This window comes from Zootermopsis nevadensis, unplaced genomic scaffold (assembly GCF_977971745.1).
Source record: "Zootermopsis nevadensis isolate Lab colony 2312 unplaced genomic scaffold, Znev_1.0 Znev_ptg000024l, whole genome shotgun sequence".
Lineage (NCBI taxonomy): Eukaryota > Metazoa > Arthropoda > Insecta > Blattodea > Termopsidae > Zootermopsis > Zootermopsis nevadensis.
In genome coordinates this window covers 10230881-10244226 of record NW_028259156.1, presented here as the reverse complement: position 1 = coordinate 10244226, position 13346 = coordinate 10230881, and the positions used below count along the sequence as shown (strand labels likewise).

Here is a 13346-nt window from a genome sequence, read left to right as displayed (position 1 = left end):
ATTAAAAAAAATTATTAACTGCGGGTCATTATTAAGATGTATTTACAGTTGTGTTGGGAAACATTTAAAAAGGTTAAACCTTTGTTGAAACTACATCCTTATTGGGTATTTTCGTCAATTCTATGTTATATGCATATGTCGAACAAGAAAAACATCTGAGTGAGATTTCAGGTTCTCAAGGCGGCAGGTATGAAAATGGCTGTCTTCCGGGATGTTGCGACGTGTAGTCTGGTAGGATTTTACTGATTTTTCCGAACTGCCTCCATCATCTAGGTGATGAGTTGGTCGCGTAGCTTACTCATCGCCTTGATGATGGAGGCAGCATGCACCTAAGACTAAACGATGCAATATCTCAGAAGAAAGTCATCTTCTTTCAAAACTTCAATCCCTTTATTGTAAACAATGTAAATATACCTCAGTGGTTGATAGTATTGTAAAATAACCCAAGAAGTGATCAGCTGCGGTTCACACATTAAACTACTGCATTTATTTTCCAGATAATTATGGCGATTGTCGCACAAGCTCGTCTGTGCTGAATCATCACACGAGTTCCAACGTTAACAACGGGCACACCGGCCTCAACCTTCTCGGACACGGCGGTAGCAGCAGTAGCACTGCCCTGGTAACCGGCTCGTTGACATACTCAGGCCTCTACAGCTCAGCTTCCGCACAACCACTACCACTTCAACACGTAACATCGTCCCTCCAGTACCACAATTCGCCACATCTGCACCATCAGAGTGGTGGGAGTAACACTGAAGTGTCGAGTACACCTGTCAATCATTACTACGACCTCATCCAGCATCACATGAACCACTCCAGCGGTCAGCATGTGACTACAATACAACCCCCTAAAGTGGAGTGCCCATCGCCTCCGGCCGGAGATCTACAGGGGAACAGGTCGCCAGGGCTTATGCCATCGCATTCACCTGGGGAAACAGGCCTTGGAGCATCACCGCACATCGTTACCTTGGGCAACAACAACAATAACAAAGTGGTAGTCATGGGTAACGGAGACAACAATATGGACAGACCTACTGTAGTGTCTATGTCATCGTAGACAGAATCACAACACCATAAGAAACTGTTGTCATATACCAAGGCTGCTATGAAGTGCCTTTAAAGGTGACTTGTGAGCTAGTTTAGGGGCTCTGTACCATTTGGACGTGAAATATAATTAATTATGCTAGGTCAGTGGGGCGACTGAGTTAAGTGTACAACGAAAGTAGATGCTTGCATATCTAAATAACAACTGATTCGGTTAAGACACAGAAAAATCAGAGCTATCAGATTCTGTTAACAAATAACATTCTAGACAGTGGACGAAGAAAAATTCTTATTGGTACCTATTCTCTCTTTGCATGCTGATACATTTCTGGCCTTAAAATTATTTAATAATATAAAATTACCTTCTTCTTAGTGAGGCAAACGTTAACTTCCATTTATTCAGCTTAGACAGTCAAAAAATTCCTCGTATTTTATAACGCATAAGGTCCTCTATCGTGTTCAAGAAACTCTACCACTCTACCCTATACTGAGCCAGTTTTCCATCAGACAATTTGTACGCGTTTGAAATGGCATACCCTGTCCACTTCCTCGGTAATTATTTCGTGTGAAAATCGCTTACTGAATCAAGACCGACCACGCTACAGCATAATATAGTAAATCAGAGGCCAGCACCAACACTGCACTTCATACAGTTCCTTACCACCACTTGAATCACCCTGTTACGCAGTCAAACTCGGCGTCCTTTTCTTCTAAATGGACAATCCCTGAACATGCCACAGCTCAATTGGAAGTGCCAGGCCTCGAACATCACAGCAACCTCCTCCCACCCCATCAGGTTCTTCTAGGCCGACATTTTTGGACATGACGAGCCTCCCCACTAGGCCAATGTGGGAACGCTTTTGGGGAGGTATTTATTTCAAATTTAAAATAATAGTAAAAGTCGTTACCCCATCTGTTTACACAGAGAAGACAGTAATTTACATTTTTAACAACAGACCTAATTCTCTTAACAGAGAAGGTCAGACTTAGGTGCTGATTACCGCCCACTGTAAAGCACTTTCTTAATTATGTATATGCAAGTCAAGTGTAGGTTTCTCCATTTAGAATGCGATCTTGTGGGTTGTGACACCATACAGTTACAGAGATGGTAATCATCTGCAAGGCTATACAGTGTTACCTCTCAGAAGATCACTGTTGGCAGTTACCGCAGTGAAAACCTCAAATTCCCTATTTTGATCCATAAGTTGGTTCACTCTCATATTGGTTGTAAAAATCATTCAAAATGTTACTGTTCCATGCTGCAGTTGGTGCGTGTCGATTTATTGGCCAGAAGAGAAATCTATTTCATCCGAGTATCAACAGCTAAATTAGAAAATCAGCGTTTTATTGCAGCATTATCCAACATAGGCCTAACTACTTTCCTTAAAAATGAAGTAGTTTAAATTGTATAACTTAGAACCCACAGCAATTTCGCTTTTCAGAATCATTTTCATTTCGATGCCACGGACACTCTCATATGGAGTAACATCAGGTTATAGCCGTCGTGCATTCAAGAGTAGACCTCTCTGCCGCTACACTCCGACTTCTAAAAACTGCACAAATCGATTTCACTGTTTCGTGTATTTATTTCGATGTGGTGGCCGATGTTAGTATGATAGTTAATGAAGACTCAGGGAAGACAATAATGGCCAGTAATTAACCTGATATTTGAAAGAACATTACTTTTATTAACAAGTTACATAATAAGGCCATAACAGAGAAAGATGACAAGGTTTTAGAAAGAAGATGCATCAACGAAGCTGTCTGTTTAAAACAGCATTCATAAAACGTTGAATAATTACAGCGAAATATCAAATGTTATGCAAATTCAGATACAAAGTCCGTGGAATATCATCAATTAGGGTTTTATGAGCGACACATCAAAATGGTTGGAACACGCAGATATTATTCAAATATGAAGGCCTGCTCTGTGCGATCATCATGTAAATTATATCTCAATATCTGTCAAAAATACATTTTCACTACACAACGTCTTTAGAGTAATATTTACTTACTGAAAAAGACGTGTCTTTCATTAATGTATGAGATTAGTGTTGATGGCAATTTGCACAAATGACTCCCATCTACACGTTACGTCACATGGTCATTGCCTAACAGTGTTTTTACCTACGTGTTCGAGACTGATTGATTAGTCATCTTGCCGGGACATGCTTCATCAAAGCTAATACTTTATTGTAAAAATCATATTTAAACTATTGGAGTTTGCTCAACTTTCAATTCACCATTAAAAAATTGTAGCAGTTAAGCAGTGTGTTTTTTTGTGTGTGGAATATATTGCACAAGTATTACTTAGATCTGAAGCACAGTTACTTACTGTAGGACGACCGCCTAGCTAACAGAAGCTGTTTCACGCTACATAACATAGACCTTACTACGCTGAACAGTGCAAAGCGAATGTTAAAATGAAACACCTTCTTGTTCGTTATCTGCTTGAATACAAGCTGAATCACTTCATTGTAAATATACTCGTAATTTCGCTGCAGTCTGTTAAGTAATAATGCAGTTGCAGAACTCTTTTGCATTTTAAAAGTTTGTTTTAATTTATAATATATTAACACTCAATGATATGTATATTAGCTTCTTGTAATACTGGAACGGGCTTTTAATGTACAGATCAGTTTATTTGGTTCAGCTTTCGTATAAAATAGCCTAAATCGTTACAAAATTCTGGAATTGCCTGTGACTTCACTGTCGGAAGAAACTTGTATAATTTCACTCTAAAAAGATTGACACATAAAATATGCATGAATTAGTGGCTTATTTGATAATTTATAAACTCAAAATCGATGTTTAGAGCTCATGGCCTGGTTTATCTATTTTCATGTCAATTTTTAAACTTTGTATGTTCATTCCAATTCTGACATAAACTCGCATATCACCAACCAAGTGTAAGAAACGGCGTTCTCTTTTTAATCTTGGTCGAGATATTAAATAATCTTAACAATTTATATTACAAATAGAAAATGTATATATTCATTTGTTAAATGCGAAAATGAGTGTGTTATCGAGTCAAAGCCAGATGCCAGGAGCAGTAGAATTTTCACATTAAATTCCACGCTTCATTCAATATTAGGGATCTTACTCAAATACCATATCAGACTGAAAACTAACATGTCTATTCTAATATAACAGTCGAACAAAAATTTTACTTTCTGTTTTCAATTACATTTTTTTGCAGTATGCAAAAAGGGGAGGGTTCCAATACTGAATGGTTTCCTTTGTTATAATTTAGTACAGCTTGATTGTAGGTTATTGTGTATTGTTACTGTATATAGGCAATAAAACGAATTATAGGGGCGTGTGAAACTATGTGCAGTTGAATTCTGCAGTATTCGAAACAAATGAACCAGGGCTTCCCCTTAACTCGGGTTCTAAATATGGAGCAGATTTTCCTTCTGTTCCGTTCCTTTCACAAAGCACTTGAGCTTTAAGTAGCTCCTATGATTTTTTATGCTGAATAAGATTATATTAGAATACTCTTAAGTATTTTATGTTTTAAAATATGTATGCTTTGTATTTTGTACACACGTCATGATACCAAAGCACTGTTATTAATAGGATTACTCAGTTACAAGAGGACCCTCATATCTGAAGTATGTTGGTAGTGGACGAACTATCATAATCTACGACTGTATACTCTCGTTTTTCGAAGAATGTATGTCCCACTGAAAGCAATAATATAAACTATATTCTGTCTTGGTATACCTGTGATTCAATCACTGGAAATACGTTTCAAGTAAGTTCATTAATGTTGTATGTATATGTCGTGCAGTGGCATGGGATGTTCAAAGAGGTTTCTCTATGTGTGGGATCAGCTGTTTTTTTTCGTTCATGAGTCAAGTTTTATAATTTTTGGCAACTGCTATGTAACAACTGATAAGAATTGAGAATGACGTACGTAGGATTTGAGGATTTCACGGCTGGCTGTCCTCTTCGCCCTGATGATGGAGGCAGCAAGGACCTCTGAAACGACGGTAAACTCCTACCAGACTACACGGCATAATAACCCAAAAGACAGCCATCTTCAGAAAGACGTTATTTTAACTTCGTTATGAATAGTCGTTATAAATTCGGTAGTTAACATTCACACTTACGGTTCAATGAATTTGTCTGATATTTAAAAACATTTTATTTTACGGAACAAAAAGTTAAATGTAAGCATTTAAAATACAACGAAAATAATTTTTATTCAGTTCAAATCACTTCGGAAACAAACAGCGGTCCTGCGTGACCATCCTATGCCTGTGCAAGACGTGTGTCCAAATGTGTAAATACCTCAAGTGGATCATCGTTACGGACTCACATCTTTTGTATACTTCAGAAAGAATGTGAATCCGAAAGGATGACAGCATGTGGAATAGTTGATGATTGTTTGCAGCTTGTGTGTTAAAAATAATAAACTTTGCAAAAATAATGTGAAAATGGGGAAAATTAAATTTTACCAATTGTACAGCACTAATACAGAGAAATAAAACACACGTTGCATTGTCTTGTTATGTGCCATAATGTTAATCTGGTCCCTTATGAGTCATATGGAACAGCAAAGTTACCCCTGTGTATGCCTACAAACGCGAAATTACGTCGCCCGTTTTGTCCCCGAGGAATACCCACAAAGTTAGTGAAGTCTGGTCATGAAAGGAAAATTCCTCCATCTATTTCGAATCAAAACATCACAGACATATTTCATATTGAAACTGATGCTAATGTGTAACGTACTTATTTATGGTAGGATGGTTAAATTTTTAAAAGGTTCTACTACAGGGGTCCACAGTATGAAATGCGTGAAAATTAGGTTTAATAACGGCAGGTGCTAGACAGTGGTAACATGGAGAAATTTCACAGCAGACAATCCGACTGAAAATGGAAAACGATCGGTAAAGTATGCTTACGGAGCTGAGGTTAAGAAGGTGCTAAGCACATGCAGTCTCAGCTGACTTGGGGAAACTGTTAGAACTTTGAAACATAAAGTTAAATAATTAAACACTCATGTCAACATTATCTTCACTTGTTTATATTAAAATAATAACTTGTAACTTATACTGAGAGCGTTTAATGAATTTCATGTGATCAGAGATCAAATAAGTTTGTTGGTTATTGTATGTAGGCGTGGCAGACCCTATTTGCATTAACTGAAATCAATGGTGTATGAATTTTTACATCTTTTGGAGTGTCATAACCGAATTCTCCCACGTAAATATTCATATACGCTACATGAGATGCTACAGTACCTTACAAATTGATGCAGCATAGTGAAATGATTAAATGACTAAGCAAATTAAGGCGGTTATAAGCAATATTGTAGCATACTCTACTGGATTTAACTAAAATCTTGGAAGGGTCCGACATGCAGTTCGGTAATAATATTCTGATAATTGAGTGTGGCATGCATTTTTCAATGGCGGAGCCGTGTTAGCCCGGCTAACACAGTTAACATGAAAGCTCCAACCGTGTTTTTGTATGAGAAACTTACGTCTGAATCAGGTTTTCTCACCCTTTTTCGCTGGCGTGCCACTAATACTAATTTAACATATGAAATGTACCACTAAACAAATGCTCTAAGGGAAAACCTATTTATGTTAATATTATATTTTGATTTTCTTACTTTTTTCGCGTACCAGGTTGAGAAACGCTGGTCTAAATGTTTAATGTTAACGGAGCTGTGTAGTTCCATTACGTCTGCATGGCGATTATTTCCCTGAACAATATTAATATGTTAATCTTTGTGTCTTCTTTGAGGTGTGGACTGATTTCTGAAATAATATTAAACGAGCTTCAATTTCAAAGGTTAATGTAATGGTTGTAGAAAAATGAAACATACGTTTTAGGATGAACCCAATATCTACACTTAACCCGCATAAAAAGGAATTAATTTTGTGCCCTGTCATCACACCGGTAATTTCAGAACAGTTTCACTGATTTTGATCACATTCTACATTGCAAGTCCATTTACTTGTTAGCACGACGTCCGACGTTTTAGATGAATGAGTAACAACGAATTGCAGGACGCAGGTACAGCGAGAAAATGAGTGCTTCTAGGAAAGTAAAAGGACGCGTGAACCTAATACGAGAACGCGTTATTTGGTGCGAATTAAGTAAAGGATTAACGGATCCGCAAGATGAGAAACGCATAATTTTGATACGAAAATCTGAAGGGAAGAGATCACTTGAGAGATGTAGTTTCTGATGGGAGGATAAAATTAAAAAAACGGGTCTGGAAAAGATTAGATTTGTGGGTGTGGACTTCCTGAGTAGAGGCCAGCGATGGTTTTTTGTGACTCAGTTCTATAATAGCTATCTTTACTCATCAGATTCTGCGTCTAGGATTTAGTTACATTCGAAGAAGAAATTTGGTACTTTTGATACACAAAGGTAAATCATTACTTTTGTAGCGAACTGTAACTCTCTATTTAGTGGGTCGTGACCAAAGGTGGCCGTGTCTTTATGGCGCTTCATGTAGGGCCGACCCGTCTTATCAGCAAATGCCTGTTCTGTTTGCTCTTCCCGTTGCCACGGTTACCCTGTGATAACTACCTAGAAAAAACGACTTCATATCCGTCACATAGGTAACTAAGGTTCAATATGAATAGAGTTTAACTTGGAAATTAGTCCTTAATGGTTCAAGTCTGTATTCATATAACCTCCCGCTATATTGCTATAAGACCAATACGTCACTAGGGATAGGCTGTTTCAATGTTACGTAAGCTACATTTTTCATTATACCTTGTGATGTTTTAAGCGTTCACAGAGGTGTTATAAAAGTGATAAAAGATATGAAAACGGACCTTATGAATACAACTACATATAAAAACTGCTTATAATTTTGATTACCTTTCTGAGGTAAATTAAGTTTGGATGAAAGTAAAATGGCTGCCGCGTCTGGGTGTGTTGAATGGTAGTGAATCATTTCTGAGGACAAATATGTATCAATTCCTGTTAAAGAAGAAGACCGACCTGCTCCACATTTAGTGCCTCCACACACCGTCCAGTTTTCTCTCATTAACTGGAAGACGCTGCGCACAGCTACACGCATCGTCTGCTGAAGATCGCCAGGAAACGCCCGTGAGTTGCACTAGTGTCTTCTGTTCTTACGAAAATGTGATGTGCTTACGTTTATTTTACGAAATTTGTTCAGTACTATATTATAACGGTCTACACTTGTGTAGTAAATAGCGTTTGTTATGACAGAAAATAGATAATGAGTAGTATCACAGCGTTATCACCGTATTCTAAACAACACCGTAGATTGCACACAAGACGGCGATAAAGCTCCCTGAAATCTTTCTCTCATGGCAGAGCCCGAACACGAATATTCTAATCGGGATGTTCACGATTTGCATCTATGCACATATAAACACAATGTTCATTTGTTACACGTAGAAAGCAAAATATATTTCACTGCACAGTGTGTTTTCATCGTGTTTAAAGATATATGCATAAGTATCGATAAATTATAAAATGTGACCATGTGATAACACGTTTCGAGTCATGTACCAATTATCTGTAAAATACACTATTTCTTAAAGTTTGGTACATTCTGAATTGAGATGGTTATGAAATAATGGTTATAAAGGATGGAATAACACTAAAATTAGAACGACAAATTTTAGTCTACACTGCTTCTACCAAATTTTAACTCTCGTGTTGCTTGGGAAAAACATATAGTTAACTGTTTATATTGTCAGAAGAGAACGCATATACATCATATTTATTGATGCAATATAAATCGTTACAAAACAGAAAATAAGAGGGGGCATTTGTCCTCCAAATTCCACTGTTCCGAAGGTTCATCACACATTTTCTGAGCCATCTACTCCTAGCGTGCTATTATATTATGAGTCCAAAAAAATAATGTTTTAAAACGCGACGCCTGCAGTTTTAAAATTATTTTCTCTATTTATTTTGATGTGAATTAGATCTGTTGCACGTAACCTCTGGAGATAATGGAATTTATTTAAAAATAATACTTTTTAAATAATAAATCAATATGACTCACATAACTTAATTGAAACTTATTAGCTTGCTTTTTATCCCTGATGAGAGTGCATGGGTTGACATTCATACTGGAGACAATCACGGTTTACTTATAAGAAATCATTATTCTTGCACCTGATTGTGATCTAGAATTTATAAATGTTATTTAATGTTTTACAATACTATTTAAATACACATCTTTATCGCGTAACTTATGTTAGGTGATTTTAATACCTAAGCATAACTGGTTTAATGGTATCCAACTTATTAATCGTCACCACTACAATAAAATGTAAACGTCCTACCGTTTCTCACAGGTTTTCCAAATCTCTTATATATTACAATAAGAAGAAAATATTTTTTAAGAAATATAAGAAATTTATATGTTATTATCCCATCTATTCACCTCTTTATAGGGTATTTACTTCCATGTACCCTAAGGTACACAGTGCAACAGCTGTTTCCGAAATACATTTTGTTTTTAATACGTTCTACCTGTATTATATAGTTTTATTATTAGAGATGACTACATATTTTATGACAGCGTCTTTCGAATGATGTATGAAGATCCTAAAATGGCAGTTTTCTGCAGTTCCTTGATGTGTTTGACCGGAATGTTGGCCAAATGTTTTCTAAGTGACTTGGAGACAGTTCCAGTTGCTCCTATAATTATTTAAATTATTTTCGCATTATTATTATTATTATTAGAGTATATTTCGTATTGCCGTAAAATATTCAAAACTATAATTTGCGCAGATAGGTTGAATTTGTTAAAAACTATAAATGATAGCTTGACGGCCCAGCTTTTGGGAATACAGTTCAAGATTTGAAAAAGAATGATCAATCTATTGCCCAAATCGTCGTTGGTGTAAAAATTATTATGGCGCCGAAACTTATTTCAGAAGCCTTTGCAGACCATATATCTTCTATTTTTAACTTTTTTTCTGTTAACATTCCGAACAATCATGACTTCCTTGTTCTGATTTTCATATTTCATACATTTCTGATGCAGACGTTATGCGGTCTATTATCCGTCTTCGTTCGATGAAATGCGTCGGAACAGATGGCATCCCTATTTTTATAATAAAAGGTTGTTCTGAGATATCTGACACTCTTTTATGTGATATTTTAAATGCCAGTTTTTAACTGGAAGTTTTCGTCCCGATGACGGAAGTAGACAACTATATTAGAACGTATTGTGAGATTATGCTACATCACCCTAGTTCTTAATTATACACCAATTTCGTTTTTAAAAAAATTCTAAAAGAATGTTGAAAGTTTGTACCGGTAAATGATCATCTTCCTTTTAATATTAAATCTCAGCTACACAAAAATCAGTATGGTTTTGTTAAATCATACTGTACGGCAACGTATTTGGTTTCTTGCCTAAATTATGTTCTACCATCTGTTTGTTTACAGGGACAGTTTGATTCTGTCTATATTGGACTTAGCGCGGCCTCTATAGTCCCTCACATTTTTTATAGTATAGACCTAATTTTTAATTGTTTAAATTTTAATGTATTCCATAAGAGGTATCTCGATTCTGTGTCTTGTTATTAGTGTTTCCAAGAACAAAATAAATTGCCATTCCATCATGGACACTCTTGGAATTCCTGAGCTCACAAGGCAAAGAAGATCAATTTCTACTCTGAGTCCTACAAGCGTATTAAAACAAAGTCCTTTAGATATGTGCGTTACTGCTGGAGGTAGCGTGTATACATTTTTGGACATGTCAGCAAAACAATATTTCCTTTGAGGATACTTTCTTAACTTGAGAATGTTCTTAGATCGTTTAAATTATGTGTATTTAGTTTAGTTCTCTTTTTTTTTAATTTGGGTATGTATATACTAGTGTTTTCTTGTCATATGCTCCTTGATATCGGCAAAACTATAATAAATTAATTTAATTTAATTAATATTAAGATCACTTTTCAATTTCATTATGAAACTCATCGTCATCAGATAATTACTGCTAATTTGCTGCGACTCCTACTTTAACGAAGCTCTGCGAAATGAAATTTAATTTCGAGGCAGCCGCTCTGTTCCGAAACCCTTCATATTAAAGTTACAATATTGTACTTCAGCGCTGGCAAACAAAGCTGGTACAAAGTCCCATCTGCGTCGAGTGTAACCTTGTTCAAATAGCAGCATCCGGAAAACTGTTGTGCAACCCAGTGTTACAATCAGAAAACAAGGAAATTTCCAGTCGCTCTTGTATCTAACAATGGCGGAGTATCACGGACTTATAACATGTTTCTGAATACGCGAGGATGGAGTCGTTTAAAATATATTAAAGATATTACAAATTTAACAACCGTAAAGAGATAATGGCGAGAGACAGAGTTAAATTCTGACATTTCTCGAGGGTGACCAACATGAAACATACTTTGGCATCGTTGGAAAGGACACCGTAAAGATTCTCCCACGCGACAGAGTGGCGACGTTCTAAAAAATGTTCCGGGTCGGCTCGGACAGAGATGCCCATAAAACCAGAAGAACTAGGTCGCGTTATCCTCAGATTGTTGAATGACATTGATTGGAAAGAAAAGCCACGCAGTTTAATTAGAGTTTGTATGATTTTGTTTGGTGCGTTCATTTTGAACATTTTCAACAGAGAATTTTAAACTACTATGCAAAATGGTTCCGGGCGAGTGGCAGAGATTGACAATGCACAAAATCACCACTGTACCCCAAGTTAAAAAAGTCCTAGTCATTACCTCATATTCGGGACAGAATTCTCTATGGAGTAAAATATGATCTACTTATCACGTGCTATATTCCCCTAATTGAATCACAGATTTCATTATAATCCTCTATTTATTATTTTAATATTTACCTACAAGTAAGTGTAGGCTAGTTGTTTAATTATTACCTAGTATTGTGATAATTTGTTTCCGTAGTGATCTTGAATCAAGCCTCGAGGACGCTTGCAGTTTTGTCACAATCACCTCATAAGAAACGGACAATTTTTAAATACGCCTGATATTAGGGCCTACTCTTCTATGTAAACAAATTTATTTCTCACTCTTGGCCTTTAACTGTCATTACTCATCTCGTCTCCATAACCACATATCCTGAGCATCACAAACGCACGAAGCCTGTCACTTGTTTCAAACCACCGATACCCACTTTTCGACGTCTAGCGCGGAAGTAGTCGGACACAAGTAACCATGTACCAGCAAGCTAAGCTGGAAGCGATACACTGATCTAATATACGAAACATGGTACCGCATATCTTGTTGAACAAGAGCTGTAAAACATAGATATTGTCGTCGGCAGATCTGTAGCAAAAGCTAGCACCTTATCTTCGTCCATATGCTGCTGCTGCTGCCACAATCTTCGGGCCTTCTATCTCTCCAACACACACACGTATATACGCACATTGTAACAGAAACTGATTGTCTCCGAGGGTAACACATCGTTGTATTATACCCTACACACAAACTAAGAGCTCGTTGGAAAGGGAACAAGCTTAAATCACACTTACTTTCTTGGTGATAATACCTGGGGAATGATAATAATGTTTATCCAAGTTCCAACATCTTAACTCAAGATATTTCTGCCGCAGCGTGTAGCCAATCCGCTCAAAAGTTATAGGAAACAAAGTAACTTCACGTCCAAGTAATTCACAGTCTTGTAATTTTGTTTCGGAAATCTTTGTAAGGATGCGATTTGCACTGATTATGACTCAAGCAGAAGTGAGGTTAAGGGGAAGGATGGCTTATAGGTCTAACGAGGAGGGTAATCAGTAGTCGACAGCTTAACAGCGTGAACACAATCTCGCTACTCAGCATGAAGTGATTAACTACAAAATTAAGGTTGTTTCTTAAGATGCTGATAGTTGCTCAGCTCGTCAACATATTTCCTGCTTTTATGGAGCCCGTGGGTTCACTACATCATAACAAAATCATCCAGTCATTTAAATGACGCAACATCTATGTAACCTATATATTTTTTAAATCCTTCTACATATACGTGCTACATGTCCCGCCGATCTCATCGTCCTTTATTTAATCACACTCATGATAATGAGAAGTACAAATCAAAAGTTATTCACTACATAATTATCTCCGTCCTCCTGTTCGTTACTTTGTTCTCAGCCATTGTCATTCGGTCTACGTTCTTCCCCTAAAGTGAAAGACGACGTTTCGCGCTCAAGAAAAACAACAAGAAAAATTGTAGTTGTAACCAGGAAGCGAACTGGAAGATCAAACATTCCAAACTGATTAGCTGCAACAGTTTCATGATTTTGATCTTCTATTAATTTCATCAAGATCAATTTTGTTGCAAATACAGGTTTTCAAAGA

The 13346-nt window shown here is 36.7% G+C and overlaps 2 protein-coding genes and 1 long non-coding RNA gene across 8 annotated transcripts in view; 2 read left to right on the top strand and 1 right to left on the bottom strand.

The window, feature by feature from the left end:
• The window catches only part of LOC110831978 (uncharacterized), an 85808-nt gene extending 80244 nt beyond the window's left edge, over positions 1-5564 (top strand). For all 3 annotated transcript variants that reach the window (XM_022068563.2, XM_022068565.2, XM_087355446.1), the window contains one exon: positions 498-5564. In XM_022068563.2, the coding sequence (XP_021924255.2) occupies positions 498-1060 (563 nt within the window). In that variant the 3' untranslated portion in view covers positions 1061-5564. The remainder of the gene's footprint in view (positions 1-497) is intronic.
• Positions 1-13346, bottom strand: part of LOC147872805 (uncharacterized) — a 159533-nt gene that overhangs the window by 49868 nt on the left and 96319 nt on the right. The window lies entirely within an intron of this gene.
• Positions 7694-13346, top strand: part of LOC110831995 (uncharacterized) — a 36990-nt gene continuing 31337 nt past the window's right edge. Inside the window, exon 1 of the mRNA XM_087355449.1 lies at positions 7694-8127. The gene's annotated coding sequence lies outside the window, so the exon portion shown is untranslated. The remainder of the gene's footprint in view (positions 8128-13346) is intronic.